We start from the raw sequence: 23,432 nt of genomic DNA on the forward strand, positions 1-23,432 counted from the left end.
AAATCATGGCTGTTTTTCTTAACTTAGACAACCAGCCTTAGGTACCATGTTGAAGTTAGATGCTTGATATAGATACCCATTCATCACATTTAAAGTGCAGTACTACCTTGGACAGCAGGGACCTTTACCCCTTTCAAGCAATAAAATGCCTTAAGTGGTTCTCTGCTATAGCAATGTTGAAGAGCTTTACCCAAAATAATAATGATACAGCTCAATGAAACCTAGTCCCTTAATTATTTTTAAAAGAATATCATGACTGAATTTTATAGAAAGAGGGTTTTCTGTATATATAGCTTTAAAGTAGGAGTTTCAGACAAAATTCAGCTGGAGAGTTTCTCCCAGTCATGAGCTCATTAGGAATGCTACAAGGGAACTGTGAACAGCAACTGTCTCATTGTAGCCAATGTCACACGCTAGAGAATCTGGTTGGTACAGGTGAGAAAAAGAATGGAACAGCCATCAGGACAAAGCTAAACTTTTCATGTTTGCAGGATTTTAATTCTATAAACAACTTGAATCATCAGTTCTACTCCCTATTTAAAAAAAAAAAAAGTCTTGCTTTACAACTGTCAATTTGGTTTCTCCACTTCAAAGCACCTAATTCTACATTACAATGATCGTGTAATAGAGCACTAATAAATTGTCTCCTGAGGTATGGAGGTTTTTTTTTTTGCCATTGTTGCTGAATAGTGACAATTTGATATACTGGATCTAGATCTTCATTCAAGCGGGGTGTAGAATGATTAGTTTGACATGCTGTTAACATTATAACCTTGCCAAGATGAAGTGACTCCTCCAGGTGGGCAAGCTGACTTTATCTACAATGTTTATTATGAAGCCTCCATCTGTAAGCATCATTCTTGTCAGATGCTACAAGGAGCATTACAACAGATTTGTTTCCCTATATAAGGGCTTGTAAAAAGCCTCTGGCCATGATATACTCTTACATCACTTCTTTTTTTCTTGGAAGAAAAACAAGCAGTGGAGAAGGAAGGATTGCACTTTGAAATAGCTGTAACCTGCCTTTTGCACCCAAGCAGATTTCTACATATAGATGTTGATTGCTTGCAAGGTGAGTGCTCTCTGCCTTTGCTGACAGAACTTCTACAGGCAGCACTTTTTCCCACTACTGAACAGCAAGTGCAGTTAGGGACCTACCTCTGGTAAGGACAGGTACCCCAGGAATGTTTACTCTTTGAACAGTGATTCCTGGAGCTGATGGTCTTCCATTTGTTTGTTTCAGTAATAACTTTGCCCATGGCTGGTTAGCCTGTTGCTTCTCATCTCCAGTTCTGAAGTGGGACATGTTTTCTAAGCCAAAATTTTACTTTGTCTGTGAGGAGGATAAAGACTTTCACATCTATTCCTTGGTACTTAGCAGCTTTCTCCCACTGTAACTGTGTCTGGTTCTGTTGTTAACTAGCAAAAAAATGTGCTAGCCTAGCAATCACCAGAGGCTGCCGCTTAACAATGGAGCTCAGAAGCTGTGCAGGGATAGCTGGGGCGCCAAGATCGACCTGCAGAAATTAAAATAGAAGGGTTTTTGTAAGTGCTCTTGAATCAAGGCAGTTTTTCCAGTGTGGGTTTCCAATGGCTAAATGGTGTAAGAGTACACAGTAAACACATTATAGTCCCTGTGTCACAAATAATGATGAGTCAGGAAAAAGTACAAAATAAAAGGTAATAGTGTTTAGTGGTATGATTGACGTCTGAAGTTAAAATTAAGTCTGCCTACTTCATACTGGTGTTGTATAAGAGAGAAAGTCAACTTTGTTGATTGCAGTGCTTAGGTACGATTTGAGCAAATGTAATTTGCGGTTTGATTTATAGTTTGTGACTAAGTCAGCTTCAAATTCATGAGAACAAGCTGCTCTGACAAACTATGCAAATTCAATGTATACTATACTGCAGAAAATTAAGTAGGCAAACTAAAGCCCTTAGTCACTGAAAGTACTGTAAACAATGATTTTACATTTAAAATATATGGAGAGCATTATATAATAGAACAGAATTGAAAAATGGGGATGAAAAGTTCTTTAAGTAGGAAAAAATAAGCTTAATTAAATTTTAGCTCTCAGGGTATAACATTACTACACAGTACAGTTTCTTTTTATTTTTAACATGCAGGTGAAAAAAACAGAATTAGTTTGGATGCTAAGAGCATAACACAAACTCCTGTATCACAGTTCATTGAAATGAGGGGGATCCTGTCTTCTCTTTTAAATACTCCCTAGTTTGTTTCTTACTCAAGTTGGCAACAGGGGATGGAGTTTTACAATTCTTTGCTTCCTTGTAGCTGGCACCATAATACTAGTCCTGTATTGTAAGAATGGAAGATGGGACTATGATAGTAAAAATGAAACAGTGAAATGGAAAATTACATTTGTTGTCTGTCAGGTTCATTAACTTCCCCCTTGTTCTTGTATTATCTCAGAGAGTGAAGGCTAATTTTATTTTAACTAATTTGTAAACCACCTTCTGTGACCCCCCTAATTTGTCGTCTCTCAAAACAGTGCCAGTACTTTCTCTCCTGTACTCACTTTCATCACCTGGCTCTGGTCCCCTTCTGCTTGAGATAGGGGCTGAAATGAACATCATACTCTCAATGAGTTCTTGCATAATGGCAGTGTATTACAATGGAATTGTATTATTTTCAATCTCATTCTTTACATTCTGGCATTTTGTTTATAATAGCTGCAAGAAAATACATAGACTATTGTGGTGATTGGCTCTGCAACTGTAAGTAAACACACAAATGAAAAATTACAGTTTGCATATAAAGTCACCTTTACGGAAGATTCTCAAACCTGCTAATTATCCTTCTGATATCTAGGTAAGTATTATACCCATTTTACAGCTGGAGAAACTGAGACACAGTCATTAGAGTGGAAACTACAACCTTGGATTCTGGGACTTATTAGACACCATTACCTTTCGAACCCTAGACAAATGGCACTTATTGGAGCTCAATACATTGCAAGTATGTGCTGTATAGATTTTGCTCACTAAAAAATCTTAGTTAAGAGATGGGAGACATGACAACACTTTGTGTAAACCAGTCTTTAGATGCTGTAATATCAATAAAGGGGGTCTATCTACGGCACATATGGAATCAGGTGCCCTGACACGATTGTAACAAGGTTGTCTCCATACTAGCTTAAACAGTGTTCCAATATGTAATATAGACTGGAACTTAAGTCTTTCTTGTAATCAGGCTACCACTGTGCTCACAACAAAGGAGCAATCTCACTGAATTTAGTATGATTTAAAATCTGTCAAAGTGCTCCTGCTAGAATATTGAGACTAATGTTAGTTGTATAATACTCTCACTGCAGAAATTGCTTAAACTCAACTGGATGTGTAACTGAATTAAAACATTTGCATAGAATCTCTCACCTGTGCCATGTAAATGACTCTGGTGATGTCTTTTCCATTTACTCGATCAGGTTCCAATAGCCAAGCACTTGGTAGAATCTCCCCTCGTACCATTTCTTTACAAGGACGAGGCATGGACTCATCATAGATAGACTGAATAGCTAAAATCGACAAGTTTTCCTGCATACAATAGAGTGCCAAAAACAGTTATTTATTTAGCATAGAGAAAGCACAGTACAAGTTATACAGATGAAATAGTTTGGACACAGTACACTGAGAGAGAGTCTGGGCCAAAGGGATGCTAATAGCTATTAGTCCTGAGCAAAGGAAATGCCTCAACCAGCTCATGCCCATTCATTTGATAAACAAAAAATGCTCTTAGGTATGTCCTGTTACCTGTGATGGGATCCTCTCCAAGAATCCCACCTCCCTCTGGCTACAAGGAAGAAAAGTGACAATCTGTTTACAACATAAGGTACCATTGATTTGAATCACCTACACTAAAGTTAGCTAAATTCACTCACCACTCAGTGCAGACAGCTCAATCTGTTAAGGCGCAGTCTTAACACAAGCAATATAAGTTGTGTGATACATTTTAAGGTAAAACAACACCATGTGCTGTTGTTTATTTGAGGCAATGATTCATACATAAATACTGTAGTACTTAAATGTTAGCTTAGCCTAGTTTTTTATAGAATGTGAAAGGAGAACCTGGACAAGAATGCCAGTAAGACACTTATAATAACCAACTGGTGCAATGCCACAATCTCCTGCAGCTGAAATACAGGTAAACAAAAATGTGCAACATCAAGTTATCTAAAACTGACTGTCAAGCAGCTATGGATCCTGGACTTCATTATACAGATGAGAGGGAGGTGGGGGGAGGGACAAAACTAAGTTTCATACACGTCAAAGAAAAATAAAAGCTAGGGTCTTGTCTAGACTAGATTTAAAAAACACCCTTTTCCCAAGTTGAAACACCATATTGCTCCTAATCTTGGTGCAGTTTAAAGAATATGTTAGGTTGATGGGAGTAGAGTGCACCCTAGAAAATGAGAAGACATTCTGAAGAGGGGACTAATTTGTGATAAGCAGAAAAGAGAAATTTATCTCTGTGAGGAGTGCCTGTCTTAACTATGAATGCAAGCTAACATCAAAACTTGAGTAAGTTCTAGGTATGTCATGTCTTCTGTATAAAACTCACACAGTACATAAGAACGGCCATACTGGGCCAGACCAAACGTCCATCTAGCCCAGTATCCTGTCTTCTGACAGTGGCCAATGCCAGGAGCCTCAGAGGGAATGAACAGAACAGGTAATCATCAAGTGATCCATCCCATCGCCAATTCCCAGCTTCAACAAGTTAAGTCCACTGGGTTGAAAAATTTATTATAATAGATCAGCGTAGCATTACTTTTAACAGGAAACTGAATGCATGCATACAGAGGTGTTAGCCAGCCAGGGTGTGAATGTATACAGCTCTAGCCTTCCTCAGCAAAGTTGCCACAGGGAGTCTGCTACCACATATTTCAAAGTATACTACTGAACTTTTGGCACGTAGAAGCAAGGTCCACACAGCGGGTTAGTGCATGGCAAACTAGTACTTGTTGCACACTAAGCCTCCATGTAGATCCTTGAGAGCAGTTTAACCAATTTTTTAAATAATAAAGTGACAAACCTTGAAGTGGGTTAAGGTTAGAGGTTACATTTTTATACCTACTGGTGAATCTGCAGAGAAAGTAAAGCTAGTTTAAATCATTAGTGTCTCCGTCCAGCAACTCACTAAGCACATGCTTAATGTTTAGCATTGAGTAGCCCAACTGAAGTAGATGGGACTGCTCCTGTGCTTAAAGGTGGTGCTGGACTGCAGCCTAAGTGCATACTTGGTATTAGTGTGTGAGTCTTTAAAGAGGAACTATGGCTATGAATAATCTAGGAAGGCCATTTTGAACTGACATTTCCATTTTAAGCCATTACCTAAATTTAAAATTGCATTTGGTTGAGGCCCTAGCATTCAAGTAACTTATTTGTATACACTTGATTTACTAATTGATAAAAGGACCTGTATTAAGTTTCATTTATTTAAGTTTGTAAACAGCATCATATAAACTTCTGTGTTTTTAAATTGTATTTTCACTAAATAAAATGTAAGGTATCTTAAGTCTATGCTTTAACTAAACAACCTGAAGTTCAGTAAATTCCTAAGAGACATGCTATGGGCAGCTGATCACATAACCATTCTCACAATGGTCCCTTCTGGCCTCGGAATCTATGAAACATTACTAGATGTTTTTAGTTTACTTTTATCATATTTATTTATTCTAATGGCCTCAGGGTCATTCTTCAGGCATTCCTCGCTCCAGCTGTGGTGCAAGAGATAATCTGCTGTATTTCCAGATATTATACACTGCTCTCTTTCCGGACACATTACTTTCAGGTGTGAATACTCAAGCTTTTTGAACTACGATTCTTTAACAATCCTAATGGCAATACTTCTGCTTGCATCTTTGCTCTGGCATCCTCCCTATGCTGGGTTATTCCACAAACCATGTTCCCGTATCAATAGAAGTATAAAATCTTTGTGCTGGGCCAACAAGCAGCACCTCCATCCTCTGCTCACTCCTTCCAGATGAATACCAGAGCTGTTTGTTGCCAAAGCATTTTACATTGTGCATCAGCAAATATGTCTGGAAAATTTTCCTTTCTACAGACTTAACTTTCAAAGGCACCGGCCATACACGCTCTTCAGGATGCAACCTGAGTTATTTTATTCTTATGTTCTGATAAATCTACCTCGTAATATAAGGAATCAGGTTAGAATTTGAGAGTCAGCATCTGAACTCTCAACACCAATAAGGACTCCAGGAGCACAAGCAAATCTCTCTTCCCACCTAATTCATAAGGGTGTACAGCTGTGGACCCTCTCCCCCATACCCCAGCTTTTTCTTGAACAGTAATCTTAAACAATTTAGATTACCGGTAGGCTACATGTTGGAAAGTACTGATAAAGTTACCTCTTTGGCCTCTACCGTGATGCAGCAGAAATCCCGTGGTTGCTTTAGATAACACAATGAAGTATCACTCACCAAATATACTGAAAGAAATTGGGGAGGGGGTGGGGAAGAGGAGAAAAAAAATCACACTACAGCAACTATACATGGCTACCTGCTTTTGAATGTTTCCTCTTTAGAAGAAATTTACTCCTCATCTGTACAATTCTTCACTGCCTTCAAAGCTTATAAATGCCTGTATATTAACTTGTCCAAGCTGAAAAGCAACATAGACTAGTGGAAAAGACAGCCTATTGCACCCAATTTCTACAGTTTGTCACTGCTGACTGAGTTCAGAACTCTGTCCAACAGAAATGTTGAGACACATCTATGGATTAGAACTGAGGGGAAAGCCAGCTCCTTAAGAAGTCAGTGACATGAAACGGTAATAAGTCAAAAATGAGCTTCAGCTATTGAAAAAGCCCATTGTTACAGATTTATTCTCATGACTTTCAAGTCCATGTCTTTATTTTTTCTGTCAAAAGCCATGCACACCAGTAGTACTATAGATGAATATTTAATAATAATAGTTCCAAGGATCTTCCAAGAGATGATATGTATTTTTAAAAGTAGCAAAACATTTGTTTGCCAAACAGCTCATTGTTTCTATCGAAGCCAGTATGTTACATTGGGTCAATAAAATATTGAATATTCTGGGCACACTGAGCATAAGATAATTTTTTTAAAATACAAGTAACACCTAGGTTCTGGCTTTGAAATTCTTAATTACAGCTGGTCTGAGATAAGGGTGAATCTGTCTCCTTTATTTATTCAAATAGTTTGAGTTTCTATGGTCTCTAAGAGGTGGGGTCAAAAGATCCTGGGTCTCTGTGAATCAATGGTGCTACGTCAAATTGACACCATCTGAGGATCTGGCCCTACATGTACAGTGTCAGAGTGGGTATTTACCAAAAGCATCTCACTTCATATGTCTGTTGTTCAGTTTATGATGTGGATTTTCACTAAAGTAGGTTACATTCATTTATTTATTTGACTTTTCAGCCTCATCTCTTCTGATAAAATGGCTAGCAGTGGGAATTGATAACATTCTTCAGAGGACAGAGACAGCTATGAACCAATTGCCATAAAGTTCCCCTTACACACAGCAATCCCAATTGATAACTCACCCAGCTGAATATGGCTCGTTACTTTCTTATGTACTTGAGCTGTGTTAATGGTTTTGTCATATAGATGCCTTTTGCCAGGGTCTTTCACCATGCACCACACATTGGGAAGAGGTCTTTCAATCACTCCAGCTCCCAAAAACCCATGCTTAGTTGCTGATGGGAAGACTTTGTAATAAACCAGTACCTCTTTTTCTGTACACTGGTATCTAAAGAAAAAAAGACATGCTTCAGGTATTTGCACTAAAGACAACCTAGAAGTGTGTCCAAGTACTGCAAAAAGGAAAACATCTGGCATATACTTACTTCCAACCAGCTGCTGCCTGGCAGTTGTAAAAGTTCCTCAGGTTATTTGAACATGCTGCCATAACCTTAAAAATTACAATTCAGAGATATAATCAAGGGAGAGTACCTGATCTATAAATTGTGTTCACCTGTCTTGCAGTACAGCAGTTTGCTTCAGCCAGACTGAAGAACAAGCCTTAACTATTTAAGTGTATGCAACTAGTCATTCCACAGTGCTAAGACCACACCTCCCCATTGTCTATTGTGGGAGGGTTGACAGGACAGTATAAAACTGCCCCTCCACTTGGAGCACAGCTGATGTTCTCCCAGTGTGATTCAAAACAGAGATATGTCAAGTTTCGCTCTCCCACCCTCTGCATGCACAAACACACAAGTCATGCTGGATACAGCCTGGTCAATAAGCCAGAAAGCATTAGGCAGAAAGAGCGCTTTCAGAGAAGAGACCTAGGGCTGGTCTACACTTGGGAGGGGGGCGGGGGTGTTGATGTAAGATACGCAACTTCAGCTACTGGAACAGCGTAGCTGAAGTCAACGTATCTTATTTCGACTTACCTCAGGTCCTCACGGCGTGGGATGGATGGCCGCGGCTCTCCCGTCGACTCCGCTACTGCCGCTCACCCTGATGGAGTTCCGGAGTCGATGGGAGCGCGTTCAGGGATTGATATATCACGTCTAGACGAGACATGATATTATCGATCCCCGATAGATCGATTACTACCCGCCGATTCAGTGGGTAGTCTGGATGTACCCCAAGATGGATAGACAGCTTAGACATTCCTTGGATCTAGTATACTGTATGTATCCTTTGCACCATAATGGCACTTGGTTTTAAAACTTAATTGAAATTTGGGGAGAAAAGCATTAGTTTAAAATCCCCATCGCAGTGATGCTGAAATGGTCAGCTACAGTATTACAATGAAGGTTTAAGTCTGGTAAACTAGTACATTTGCCTGGAATGATTGAGAATGAGCATGTTACAAAATCTGTAAGACGACACCCTATTGCCTTCACCAAACCTTCGCCATTATGGTGCTCACCAATGTAGGCCATCTGGTTGTTGTTATTTTAAAATTCTAAATAATACACAACAGTCAGAACCCCACGGCTGCAACCTGGCTTGCTTCACTTCTGCCATTTCAGTTTCTCTGAGCTCCTTATATACAATTGACCAATAAAAAGGGCAGGTCACAGTATGCTGTCATGGTCAAATCAGCTTTCTAGATAGCTGAGCAAAGAGTGCACCAGATGTTCCAGACAGTGTGTGGTTGGAAACCTGCCGCACACTCTGTTAGGAAATACAGAAATAGATAATGACCATGCTCATTTACTCACCTCAGTGATAGCATTATCCAAAATGTGTTTGGACAAATCCTGGTATTCTTTTGTAGGAGAGGAGCTGACTGAAAGAGTTAGTCCAGGATGGAACCTATGGCTGATGCTAGCAGATGGAAGTGGTGACTGATCTCTGCTGCTCTCTGTGGAGGGTGAAGAAATAAAAGAGAAGTCTTTGAAATGGAGAGAAAAAATATTCTATTCAGGCTACTATACCATCTCCATCACCGTGGTACCCAAGTACCTCACAGTAATACATTCAGCAATGTGACTACTATCATATGCAGCTTTCTCAAGGGGAAATTTGAATGTGGATATTTCAAAATAATCTGAGTGCTGTGCGATGTGTTTATATCAGCAATGGCAAAGAAGTGCATCTTACTCTTGGAACACAAAAGGGATGGGGAAGGTGGTGGTTCTTCAGCATCTCACTTCCTATAGCAACAGGATGTATACTTTGCTACAAGTTATGAAAGTCACAAAAACGCTCATTTGATTTTTTTAAGAGACTGCAAAGGTAACTGGGCCTTAAAACTGACTACCTTGACATCTATCCAGTTCTGAAATATCTGTCAGATGATTCACTCCACATATATATTCAGTGACATTATTCTTAATGGCCACTCTTCGAATCTTGGGTTGTATGTTGATCCACCTGCAGCTGGTTAAAGTTAGATGTAAATTAGAGTAGCCCTCATGATGCTCTAGAACAGCACGGGCTGTCATCATGCAGAGACAACACCAGGACCTGGGCAGGGTCAAGGAAAAAATTAAGGCTCCTTTCCACACCACTCGATTTGCACTCTGTTAATTTAGTCCAAACCTAAGACTATGACCTAATATGTCAGGATTTTCTGGGATGATCTCACCTATTTTGTGCTGGTTTCACTGTGTGTGTATAATGCACTCCTAATGCTGCTGAAAATATTTAAAGAAATAAGTAGCAGGTAGAGCTACTCATGAACTGGCAGATACGCTGAAGCAGAATTCTACAACAAAAAGTTTAGCCCACATTAGACTTCACTTATTTTAAAATACTTGTTTCTGTCATGAAAGCTCAGTGGAAGTACTGTGTTGACATCTGCTAGGCCTACACAACTAAAGGAGAACATAGTTGCAGATTTTTTCAAACCTCAATTGAATACTGAAAACTAACAAGGTAAGACAGCATGCTAGGGAAAAAGATTTCACTCCCTGCAGCTTTTCAAATAAGACAGGATTAAATCTAAATTGGATAATGTCAATCAAAATCAGTAACTGAAGATTAAAATCAAGAAGGGCTGATAGCTCAGAAATAACCAAAAGGCTATTAATACTTTTCACTTATATTGAGCTTCTTGTGATACCAGTATGTATTATTAAGATAAGTATTATCAGGTCCATTGTGCAAATAGGTAGATTGAAGCAGAAGAGGTAAATCAGTAACAGAACTGAGAATAGAACCTATTTAACTCCTAATCCTCTAACCACTCAATCACATAAATGTAAGCAAGGCACGATAGGAGGGACTGCAAGAACTACTGATGCACATCTTGTTTTTATCATCTCGGCCGGTAAGACCACCTACTCATAATTAAGTTGCAGTTTGGTTTAAAGGATAGCACTACATAGCAAAATACCTGTGCACACAAGTAAGTGTGTGTGTGTGTGTGTGTGTAATGCAATTTGCAAGCCTACACTTGAAAATCTAGCCTCAAACTTCTTTGTTTCAAGGCATTTATACTCTGGTCCTCCTATCTGAATATGTTGCTTTGTTAACTATATCCAAGTAGTAACATGGGAACTGGTTCATATGAACCTCTGTTTGTACAGTGCCTAACAAAATGAGATTCTGGTCCATCACTGGGGCTCCTAGCTTCTATGGAAATATAAATAAATAAATTAAATAAAGTAATACTAATACATCCTATTTTAGTTTTCAATAAATTCCACCTTAGACTCTGGACACTGGTAGTCCAGATTTTTCTGAAGATGCATAGTAGCAAGATAGCTTCAAAAATCTAGAATCAACTCAAACTTGGATGATCGCATTGATAATAAATCCACACAGATTTATGATGTGGATCCCAATTTAAGCACATATTTTTTCACTTACCACATGCTGAATTCTTTTGTAGTTGCTCTAACACATAAAGTTGACTATTTCTAACAGCTGAGCGACCTCTTGTATCTCCTCTTGGGAGCTCTGCACTTCCAGGAGAAATCTGTTATTCAAAAGAGGGCAAAAATAGTTTGGAGTGAGGATTAGGGAAAGAAATTAAACTACCTAATCAAACAAGTGCTATGCTTATAGCCTGAAACCTTCTTTACAAAGCTGGTATCTATGTATTAGTTTATGGAGACTCTTTCCTTTCACTTTGCTCTGAGAATGCTCTAGTTACCTAACTTTTAGCTAGTGGAATTGTTAGAGTTGTTAACAGTAATGCAGTGTCTTGAAATCGAAGTTATACAAAACTTGGTTCAAAGTTGGTTAAAGAAGTGAAGACTATCATTTCAGACATCTTCCTCTGCAATTATAATGTGGTGACCCGCATTTAACATCTTTGGACCATGGCACCCACTTGGACCTTGATAGGTTGAGAGCCCTGATTGACCATTAACCTTCCCCAAAACAAAGCCTTCTGCTATTACATCCCTCTCACCATCAAAAAATCAGAAAGGCATTACCCTCACTGATGACCTGTCAGCAATCTGCTCTTACCAGTGCTTCCTGTTTGCTGAGTTTACTTGCAGCATAAGTAGCAGCGTTGCTGCTGTTATAACCAGATGTTGGGCCAGAGGAAAGACTTAGGCTGGAATCTGTACATAAAGTGCTTGTGCTTACAAGTGTCTTCAGCTTTGCTTCTTCCTGTGAAGGATGCCACAGTGTTATAAACATACTAGAAAGTAGGAGTTATCTACCTTCACTAGCATCTAGCCAAATAAATGAGTGTACAGTAGCTCTGCGAAATGAAATAGGAGTGATCTTATTTGGTGATTTAAATCCAATTCTCTGTGGGTGGCTGTTCACATTACAAAAAATACCACTACTCCTAACACTAACAACCACCCTGATTCTTAGAAGCATAGAAATGTAAGGCTGGAAGGGACCTCAAGAGGTCATCAAGTCCAACCCCCTGTGCAGCAGATGTTCGTCTAGCCCAGTGGTGGGAAACCTGGAGCCCATCAGGGTAATCCGCTGGCAGGCCGCGAGACAGTTTGTTTACATTGACCGTCTGCAGGCACGGCCGCCCGCAGCTCCCAGTTGCTGCAGTTCACCATTCCCGGCCAATGGGAGCTGCGGGAAGCATGTCCCTGCGGCCCGTGCCACTTCCCGCAGCTCCCATTGGCCAGGAATGGCAAACCGCAGCCACTGGGAGCTGTGAGCGTCTGTGCTTGCGGACGGTCAATGTAAGCAAACTGTCTCGTGGCTCAGCTGTGTGTGGCCCACAGGTTGCCCACCACTGGTCTAGCCTGGTCTCCAATGATGGGGATTCCACAACCTCCCTTGGAAGCCTATTCCAGTGTCACAGTCAGAGTTTCAGGCCAAAAGGGACCACTAAATCATCTAGTCCGACCTCCTGTGTATCACAGGCCACCAACACCACTCACATAGTAAATTCAACAGCTGAAATGAGACCACAGTATTACAGCCCACTGGAGACTAGACTGTTATGTGCCACAGGCAGAGAATAGAAGGGAGGGGAAGTGCACCAATGTTTGAGACCCCTGCAATGGCAGTTCTTAAGAAAAGTTTTTCCTAATATCTAACCTAAATCTCCTTTGCTGCAGTTTAAGCCCATTGCTTCTTGTTCTACCTGCACTGGACATGGAGAACAATTGATCACAGTCCTCTTAATAAACAGCCCTTAACCTATTTAAAGACTATCAGGTCTCCCCACACACCCCTGCCCCTCCCCTTCAGTCAGTTTCTCAAGACTATACATGCTAAGTTTTTTTTAACCTTTCCTCACAGGTCAGGTTTTCTAAACCTTTTATCATTTTTGTTGCTTTTATTTTGATTCTCTCCAATTTGCTCACATCTTTCTGAAAGTGTGGTGCCCAAAATGGGACACAGTACTCCAGCCAAGCCTGACCAGTGCTGAGTTGAGTGGGACACTTACCTCCCGTGTCTTACACACAACACTCCTCTTAATACACCCCAGAACGATATTGGCCTTTTTCACAACTGCATCACATTGTTGACTCATTTTCAATTTGTGATCCATTATAACACCCCCTCTCTGCCCCCGATCCTTTTCAACAGTACTACCACCTAGCCAGTTAGTCTCTGTTTTGTAGCTGTGAATTTGACTTTTTCTGCCTAAGTGTAGTACTTTGCACTCGTCTTTACTGAATTTCATCTAGTTGATTTCAGACCAAGTCTCCAATTTGTCAAGGTCATTTTGATTCTAATCCTATCCCCCCAAAGAGCTAGCAATCCCTCCCAGTTGGGTGCCATCCAGCAAATTTTATAAGCACACTCTCCACTCCATTATCCAAGTCATTAATGAAAATATTGATTAGTATTGGACATAGGACAAACCCGTGCAGCGCCCAGTTTTCCCAGTTTGACAGCATACTATTGATAACTACTCTTTAAGTTGGCAAATTCAGCAGAAAGTCCAAGACTGTATGGATCATGGAGACTGAATGATATATACCATTCATATAAACCATTCATGTGGCCACTCCAGGTCAAGAGTGTGGCAAGCTGGGGGAACCCTGAATGGTCATGACCTGTGCTGCTTCTGGTTTTTAGATAAAGGATTTCAAGTTTCCAGGCTGTCAAACCAGCAACAGATTTTCAGGGGGCGGGGGGATGGGGGGGGAAATAAACAAACAATCTCCTTGAAATTCCAATTGTTCCTCTTTGCTTCTCTTCAAGTGAGTCCCTGCCTTGACATAACTCACTGGCAGGACTGAAGATTTTACTTTAGCTGTAACTACTCTATGCGAGCCTTAAAGTAGCAAAGATAATTAACTGATGACAAGAAAATACTAAAAACCCTTAGATGTTTTTTTCACCAGAAAGGCAGTTGCAAGTTTAGTTTGCCAGTTCCGATGAAGAACTTTCACAGACTTCCATAATGCAGAAGCTGAGATAGATTTGGCCGATGCTCAATTATCTACTGACTGCTTAGCATGTTAAAGGAGGCAGAGGCAATGAAGTGACAGACTCCTGAATTACCTGTCACATATGAGAAGAGCTTGTGACAGTCTATACTATGGTCACCACTTTTACAAGACTATGATAAATTTTGTACACAGTATGCCTTGTGAGATATCATTTGAAAACTCAAAATCTGCTGAACATTACTGTCCTGGTAAAATGTGTGTAACACTGATGTAACATGTACTATAGTTAGAAAGGCAGGGCCAAATCAGTTTGTCAGAGACAAAGACTCACTGGCACCCCAGCCAGGTTTTAAAGAGCTATCACCAGCTTAAGCAGCCCTTCTCTAGCAACGGGAAAGTGTAAACAATAAATTTACATTTCATCACAGGGACGATTCAAACCTCACATACACAATGAACTGTGTGTCACCATGACTCAGCAAGGACGTTTCTAGCACAAGAAACTGAATTATCAAGGGGGAGAAAAACACTTGACTTCACCTCTCCTCCTCTCATCTCTGCTCATGACATCAGTGACTCTCAAAGAACTAAACTAAGGAGGGAGTGGTTCCAGGCTGAAAGGAGACCTAGCCTATGAAATTTACAACAGCGTATGGTGACACAAAATCTTTGCTTTTAAGTTCACCTAGCTTGTTAAGTTAGGTATTAGCTTGAATAATATTACTCTTATTTTCTTTTGTAACCAATCCTGACTTTTATGCATCATCACTTGTAATCACTTAAAATCTATCTTTCTGTAGTTAATAAATTTATCTTATTGTTTTATCTTAACCAGAGCGTTTGGATTCAAATGTGTGGGAAACTCCACTTGGGATAACAAGGCTTGTGCATATACCATTTTCCTTTGATGAAACGGTGGACTTTCTATGAGTGTGCGTTGTTCAGTAGTAGTGTGCTGGACAGTACAAGATACACATTTCTAGGGGAACAAGACTGGGATTAGAGAGCTTGTGGGTGTTGCCCTGTACGTAATTCATGAATGACTGGTCAGAGTTCTCATGTATTTAGCTGGGAGTGAATTTACATGCGGAAGGATGTGTGAGCAGGCTAGGGGTGGCTGTTCTGACCCCAAAGCAGTGTAAAAGGCACCCCAGGTTAGAGAATTAAGGAAACACCACTGTTCAACAGTCCAGATTGGACCCTGGGGAACATCTCAGAGGGTTACTGCAGCTTCTGCTCAGAAGAGGTGACAAAGTAGTTGCTATAGGAAAAATATGGTCACAAATTAGGCAGAGTGACCTGAAGGTAACATGGTACCATTCCAAAGTCAGACAAAAAACCCCAACAAAACTCTCGTGTGCGCAGTAAGGGTGACAAAATACAAAACAAATGGACACACACACCAGACTAAAGAGAAAGAGAGAGAAGCAGACTAAAAAGGATGGCGAAAGATTTTCTTTTCATCTTGTCATTTTAACATACAGAATTCAACCACATTAAGCCTGCATCAGTAGAGTCACTACATGCATTAATATCCAGCACTTGTGGCTTAAAGACATCCTCTCATACAGTGAGTGAAGCTTAGGAGTCTTGGCATACTGATTGTCAATAAAATGACACTATTGCACAAAGGTAGTCCAGAAGCACCACCAGTAAATCAGTGTGGGGTTATTTGTTTTTAAATACAAGTTAACAAGATTATTCCTTATTACCTTTACCTCCTTAACAGGCAAAATTAAAGATAAAGATCTGCCTTGGGCTTAATCACCATCACGGTTACTTAAAAATAAATAACTTGCATTAACCTGAGCCATGCAGAACAGTTCAGTAACTACTGTAATTTAATGCTCACCTTCTGTAGATGAGAAAATATTTGCTCTCGTATACGTCTCTTTTCTTGCTCAGCTCTCTCCCGAAGTTTGTCCCTTGCTCTTGCAATTTCAGTCTTGGCCTCCTCTCGTGCCCTCTGATAGTCTCGGAGTAGTAGTTCAATCTCTGAAGGATACTGGGCAATCCTCCTCTGTGGTTCTTGGACTCTAAAGATTGGGGGTGGGAAAAAGACACACTAAGGAATGTCTGATACAATGCCATGGGACAATGGTGAAGAATCACAGAAAGAGTTGCTTTCTTCCAACACTGAACAAGGAACTTCATAATAAGGAAAACAGGATTATTCCTAAAAAAGACTCTCCTTCCCTGCGTCATGGAAGAGCTTCTGAATAGCTACCTAGCTTCTCTCCACCCTGCTGAACATTTAAAGAAAAATGCGCACATGGTCACCTCAGGCTTTATTTAAATACAAAATCTTCAATATGTATGATTATGTGTGAAGAAGAACTGTATCTGCAGCAGTAACAAAACTCACCAATGCATGTTCTACTGAAACAACAGCCCCATCTCATCACCCCACTATGCCCCCTCTTGCTTCTTGGTTAACCCCTCACTCCCACCCTCCCCTCCCCCAAACACATGCCTCTAATTCTCTCACTCTCTCTCTCTTAATGGGCAGCATGGAACTCCCACGGTGAGTCAACTCAGTGACCACCTCTGACACGATCTTCTCACAGGGAAATGGAAAGCCTTGGCATGAGTTGCATCACTTATCCTTTCCTACCTGCTGTTCCCAGTTCCCAGACTGTGCAATCACCACATTCACATCTCCTTTGCAGGCCTCACATCCACTGAGCTTGAAAATTGGATTCAGGGTGCATGTCTAGTATTCATCACAGTGAGAATACTTACACCTCTGTGACATCCTATTAACATACAGGAGCAACTTAAGGTGCTGATTTTGATCTATTAAGCTCAGTAAAACAAGGGTCCCAATTATCTATTAGACTGCCTCTCTCCACCACCAGGGCAGCAAAGTTCAGCTGGGGCAGTCTTTAAATTCAAACAGCTCAGGGCTGGGGTTCTCAGCAGAGAGCCCTTAGACTCTGGAATTCACTTCTCTCAATGGTCTGACAGAGCCCAAGTTTGTTGATATTTAGAGCATAATGCAAATCCCATCTCTCTTCCTTGTTTTTTTGGGTGGGGAGTGAAAGGAGAAGTTGGTGAGTAATTCATAATAAGTGGGGTGCAATCTTGCTTTTGCTTTTAAAAAAGTCTTTTGCTAAACATTGTATATGTGCAAAAATAAGTCCATGGTTTACTACTTTAGACTATCAATTAAAACTTGGTAGATATGAATTATGCGGCATTTCCTTTGCAGTGGGGAACCTTAGTTTTCCCTAAGTCATGAGAATCTTTTCTAGGTTAATAGTTTGAAAAGTGAAATCAAATTGACCAAAACTTGTACGGAAAGTTTTTGCCTTCTCTAGAACAAAATAATAAACAACTCTCCTGCCCCAAAGTTCACCACTTCTACATCTGACATTCCATAGGAGAATCTATGTGCTCATTTTACCAAACACACACATTACTATCCACCTTAGTGAATAAAATGGGAGTTGTGCATGTACACCTGAGGGCAGCACGGGTTCCCAAAGCTGAAGTTTATGCGTCCCTACCTAGTATTTTCTACTACATTTCTTCTCAGTTGCTGCAGGTACTCTCGGCGTCTGCTGGGGAGATCCAGATCCCGCTGGTTTGTGTCCAACATCTGCAACAGACTCAGATGCTTTTGTGGACTGAGACTGCGGGTTCTCCTAAAGCTCTGCAGCCTTTCCTCCCTCTGCTTTCTCAGGGCTTCGATTGTCTTCATGTGCCTATTAAAGGGTACAAGGTCAGAGTTACAAGGTATGCGCCTGGTAAAGTTACAAAGCTCAGTTTTCCAGAGTGATATATTCCACTGCTAAAAACCCTGAAAACCAGGTAAAATGAAAACATGAAATTCACAAGAATCTAACAAAGGACTCCTGCACAGCCCCTCTCAGTGACATGATCACAAGAGTTTCAGAAATGCTAAACCATTAAAATAGTAGGAAATGAGTACAAAGAATTAGAACTCCCTTTCATGTTTTTAATTACTGAGGGGTGGGGGAAATCAAGAGATAAGCTCAATACTGGTCTTAAGCTTATAGGTTATAATAACTTCCTGATTTCCAATACAAATATTACCCTATTATAAGAATCCTATAAAAAGGGCTTAATTTTTCCTAGTTTCTCCACCATCGTCTTTTTATTATTATTTGTTTTTGCCACCTTCACATAGCAGTATTTACTAACAGAACCAAGAATGAAATATTGTTATAAAAAATACTGAGGCATCCAATTTTTTACATTGCAGTAACTCATCAACAGAATCCTACTCCAATGGCTCACAAGGCAGAGATTGGTGCGTGTGATTCTCATAGCTGCTAATGATTTTGGTTCACTTAGTAGAAGGAGGACGCTAGACCTGAATAATCTGTAGCTTGTACTTCTTCCCATTTCCATTATTACAGCAAAAGCCTTGTTCTTAATTATCATTTACTATGGGTAAGAGAATCTTAACGTTACGCTTGTTCACACAAATTTTTCTGTCCTCGAGATAAGATCTTTTAATAAACTGAATATTTAACACTTGTTATGTTTATTATTATTATTATTAAAGTGTATTTAAAATGCATGAAATTCCACACAAAACTATTTTAAGTAATTTACCTTTCATAAAGTTGCTGCTTTATGGGAACTGAAGTCAGATCCTCCCCTGTTCCATTCTGAAGAATTCTCAGCAGTGCATCTGTTTCCCCAATTCCATAATTCAGCTTTGCTTCAGTAAGCTCTACAGTAAGAGGGTGCTGCTTCATATCCAAATGTATGCCAGACATAATCTGGGCACGCTCTCTTCGAAGTCTCTCAATTTCTCTCGTTCTACTTTCCCAAGGCTGGGATTTCACTTCTGTTTCAGTTGCTTGTTTGCTGACTGGCTTCTTTTCCATTTGATTTTGTAAATCAGCAGCACTGCCAGTCAAGCTAATTATTGAGGATGGAGGACTGCCCTTCACTCCACACCAGTTGCTAAATTTATTGTGTAGGGGCAAGTCACGAAGACTATAGCTTCGTGGCCTGTGTGTATTCACTAAGGAGTCATTCTCGTTTAGTAGAATTTCAGTATTACATTCACTTGCAGAAGCCGATGCTGTATCATCATCTTGAAGGGGTACATGCATGTCACTCATTTTAGAAAGTGGAAAAGGGCAGCTATTTTGATTTTTCCAAAAGGAATGGTGGAACTGTGCAGAAGAGGCTTCTATCTGATGTCCTGGAGATCCATCAGCATTTGTCTTGCTTGACCAACCCGTGCTAATTTCTTGATTAAAAAGCAAGTCAGAATTTGGAGGGGAATGTCTACATTCCTCAACATAAGAAGTCTGAGAGTGGTTTTTAATCAAAGAGGCATCAGAACTTCCAGTGGTTTTGTCATATCTGATTCTTCCTGAAGAGCCTCTTCCTCTTCTGGTGGCATACATACAATGTATTGAACGTTCCATTGGAATGTGCTCTTTGAGATCATCAACTAGATATTCCCCATGGCCAGAAACCTCTAAAGTGCTACTTGAATGATACAGTCTTTTTGCACGAATTGTAGTGTGCGCGTCAACAGTGAATCTGTGCTTTTCCTTCAATTCTTTTGAAACACCTATTCCTAAGAACTCTTTAGCCGTGTTCTTATCTGAGAAACTTCCAGATTTCTTGCTCACTTCCTTGCTATTTCTAGAAGTGGTAGATTCATTGTCTGTTTCTGTTTGTGAAGAATTGTCTACATGAGGCTCCAAGGTGCCCAAGCCAGAACATGAACGTGAGCCTTGCTTTCTTTGATTACTAAGGGAACTTGAAGCATCAAGAGGATGTTCCACAGATCCCTTGATAGACCAAATGGACTTGCTACAGGTAACCTGGTTGCTTGGATTTGCACTAAGTGTTAGAATAGGGGAAGAGGCTCTGTCAACTAATGAAGTGTTTTTATAACATAGCTTCCTTACTACTGCAATATCAGATTCATCAACAGTTCTCTTATCCTGAACGTAATGTGCTGGAGATTGAGATGTACTAGAAGTAGAGCTGCTAACTACTGTGCATGAAGATTCATCTTGTCCTGAACTCAGTGAAGATGATACAACAGGAGAAACTGTGGGACTGCCAAAAGCAACATTCTGCTGTGTGCTGAATGGTGGTTTCTGAAAATCTAAAATAGGAGTGGAGGCTCTGGCTAATGAAGGCAGATGCATAAAGGAATCTCCCAAAATATTAGCAGCAGAGTCACTGAAGTCAGGCATGCTCTGCATTCTCATTTCAATGCTTTCTGGAGTTCTCGCTTGAATAGTCAGACCTACATCTTTCTTTTCCTGAGACCTACATACAGTATCTGAACCTACCACTTTCACAATCACATTCACTTCCTGAGCTTTCATCAATTCATTTTCAATTTTTGCCTGCAATAGATTTTCTTTGTTTTTGCTTTGAGGATGTTCTGAAATATCAGCTTGAATGCCTACATCTCCTGTAGTTTGAGTACAACTGTCTGACATAGCAGCCCTTACAATCTCTTCAGCAATTCCTCTTTGATTGATTTTGGCATTCTGCTCGTTATCTATAACATTCTGTTGGGAGAGGTTTCCCAGCAGCTCGGAAGTGTTATGAAGAAGCTGCGATAGGTGGATGGACAGATTCTGCATGCTCGTCCAAGAAGAAGGTCGCTGAAATGAACTCCTACTTGCATCTTGTTTTCTTGCAGAAACATCTGTATAACTTCTCCGGTGCCTTTTCTGTCTTTTATACCTTCCTGTAGCCATTGTTTGTGTTCCCTGCTCACAAGTAATGCCTTGTGTTTTTTTGGAGGCTGTTTCTGACTCAGAAGGGTAGAGGAGTACAATTTCATCAACTTGCATGGAAGTGTTTCCAGGTTGCTCAGAAGGATTCTCAAATGTTGAAATTCTGTTTTTGGCGGTTGTTTCAAGTATCTCACTGGATACATTTACATAATGCTTGCTGTTGTCACTTGAATATGTAGATTCAAAGCCCTGTCTCACATCATCCCATCCCTGGGGGTCTTCAATGCTGCTTAAAGTGCTTGATAGTACTTTTGCATTAGCATAAGAACTGAGATGAGAGTGAAAAGGGGAGTTTTGAGAGTTCAGTCCATTATCCACACTGGAGCATCTCATAACCTTATGATTATCCAGGCTTAGAGGAGGCTGACTGCAAGAGACATCACTTGCACTACCAAAAACATACTGCTTCCAACCAATCTTGCAGAGTCCATCTTGCTGCCATGGATGAATGTATGGATTGATATCACTTGAACTAAAATGCATTGCATCTTTATTGTCCTGTAAAAATAAATCTGTTTCTTCTGGTTGATCTCTCAATTCTTCAATTGTCTCTTCATTGCACTGTGGTAAAGAAGTATTAACTGAATGTTTTTTTACTTCTATATCCATGGAACGACCAGCTCTATGTGCCAAAGCAGTTGAATAGTGAATAGCAGAGGGCTCTAAGGAATTGCTGCCTCGGCTTCTCTCCCCATAGTTTTGTGAGCTTTTTGGATCATAATTAGCAAGTCTCTGAGTTTGTACCAATCTCTGCTGCAATCTAGGTTTATATTTAGCCAGTATGAAATTATCTAACTCCAATTTTGAAAATCTTTCAATTCCATGAAGATCATCTTCAGTTGGAGATGGAGGCTCAACACTCATATTCAATTCTTGTAAAGATTTAGAGGCAGGATACAAAGAAAGATGTGCCTTAGACGAAACTTCTGAAGTGTATTCAAGATCAGAGATTGCAGAAATAGCTGGGGCTGACAATATGTGATTCTGTAAACAATTTCTTTGTTCATCTTGTCTGCAATGCTTTGTATTTTGTGCAGTAAAGTATGATTTTTCATTCCTAAGTAATACCAACTTGGGTTCCTGTGGAGGCAAACAACTGTTTTCTGATAACATTTTGAAGGATGTATTCTCATTTTTCTGAGAAAGATTTAGCCTTTCTGATTTTGAAGTCTTTCGCTTAATCTTCATTATATTATCTGCCACTATCCGAGAATTGTCAGGACTATCAACATTTGAACATGAATTATTTTTGCAATGGACCATATCTTTTCCACTGCTTACATTTGCTCTACTTTGATCCTTTTCCCTGGCATGCCCAACCTGCCAATTGTCTTGTAAATGTGCACATGAATTTATTTCAAAATTTGAGGCAGCGTGATATGTTTCTTTGGGATCAGCAGCATTGTTATCTGTGGGACATACTCGCCCATACAGATTGTACATGTACCTGGAATCCACACTAATGTTTCCTGAACATGGGTTTTGCAATATTGTAATTTGTGGGTCCTCGTTAGCAAAAACTGATGATGCTATGGTTTGATTTTCAACAGGATCTTTTCTTAAAAATGTTCTTCTCTGCTTCCTGTCTGTTGCAGGAAGTGCCTTCTCATTTCTGCTAATTCTCTCTCTCATATTTTCTTCTTTATTAAGAGTTGCTCTTCTAGCATCCCCAACAGCTAATGATGATGGCATAGAAACATCATCTTCTACTTTCCTTAGGTTTTCTAAAAATGCTTGTTGTAGCGAAACTTTATCCCAGGGTTGTTTATCAACCTCTGTTTCATTGTTGAGTTGTTCAGAGTTACTTTTATGTATTGATTTTCCATCTTCAGCAGGATATCCTTGAGAGGTAGATTTTGTATCAGCTACTGGGAAATGTCCCTTTTCTTTCGTAAGAGAAAGTACAATACTTGTTGAAGCAGATGGCTGCTGGTCAAATATCACAGCATCATCAGATTGACTCTCTTGCATTTGAACTATATCAAATGCAGAACAGTTTGAAGTAGTTGTATGTGAAACATCGTATCTGCTAGTTTCATTGTAACCAATGTCAGCAGTAAGAGGATACTCTGAAAACATTTTTAATGATGGGTAAGAAACTTTTGGAAATGCTCGAGGAAACTCTCTCTCTTGTCTTTCTTGTAGAGAATGAGGATTTGTAAAAGTAGATGACAACCGGTCAGTCAAAGAAATGTCGTGCAATGAGTCATCAAGCTGCCTAAATTTCAGAGATTTGGAGTCTTCTGGCAAATTAGAGGTTTCAAAGGTACTAAGATTGTTGGAACTTTGAAATGTTGTATAAGCTGGAACATCTTCCACAGTGCATAAGGTAAGAGATTTTGTTTCCTTATTGCTAATTTGTTCAAGACTTTGATATGTAAGCAAGCTCTTCTCTGGTAGTTTCATGCCAGAACTACCAATATAGTCTTCTG

At 39.9% G+C, this 23,432-nt stretch overlaps 1 protein-coding gene across 3 annotated transcripts; it reads right to left on the reverse strand.

The window, feature by feature from the left end:
* Positions 1-1,425: 1,425 nt before the first annotated feature.
* Positions 1,426-23,137, reverse strand: LOC128836246 (stAR-related lipid transfer protein 9-like). 3 transcript variants are annotated; one of them, XR_008444754.1, is made up of 12 exons: positions 18,830-23,137; positions 17,755-17,952; positions 16,098-16,281; positions 11,889-12,035; positions 11,283-11,391; positions 9,188-9,330; positions 7,856-7,920; positions 7,553-7,758; positions 6,390-6,469; positions 3,397-3,555; positions 2,541-2,737; positions 1,432-1,517 (listed from the first exon to the last, which is right to left on the reverse strand). XR_008444754.1 is itself a non-coding variant. In XM_054026336.1 (11 exons), exons 1-11 carry the CDS (start codon positions 23,077-23,079, stop codon positions 2,686-2,688), a joined length of 5,550 nt encoding a protein of 1,849 aa, XP_053882311.1. In that variant the 5' UTR covers positions 23,080-23,137; the 3' UTR covers positions 1,426-2,685. The 3 variants fall into 3 exon arrangements, 2 of the variants coding, with proteins under 2 accessions (XP_053882311.1, XP_053882310.1); XM_054026336.1 differs by having other exon boundaries at positions 1,426-2,694; XM_054026335.1 differs by having other exon boundaries at positions 1,426-2,737.
* Positions 23,138-23,432: the final 295 nt, after the last annotated feature.

Source organism: Malaclemys terrapin, chromosome 4 (genome assembly GCF_027887155.1).
Source record: "Malaclemys terrapin pileata isolate rMalTer1 chromosome 4, rMalTer1.hap1, whole genome shotgun sequence".
NCBI lineage: Eukaryota > Metazoa > Chordata > Testudines > Emydidae > Malaclemys > Malaclemys terrapin.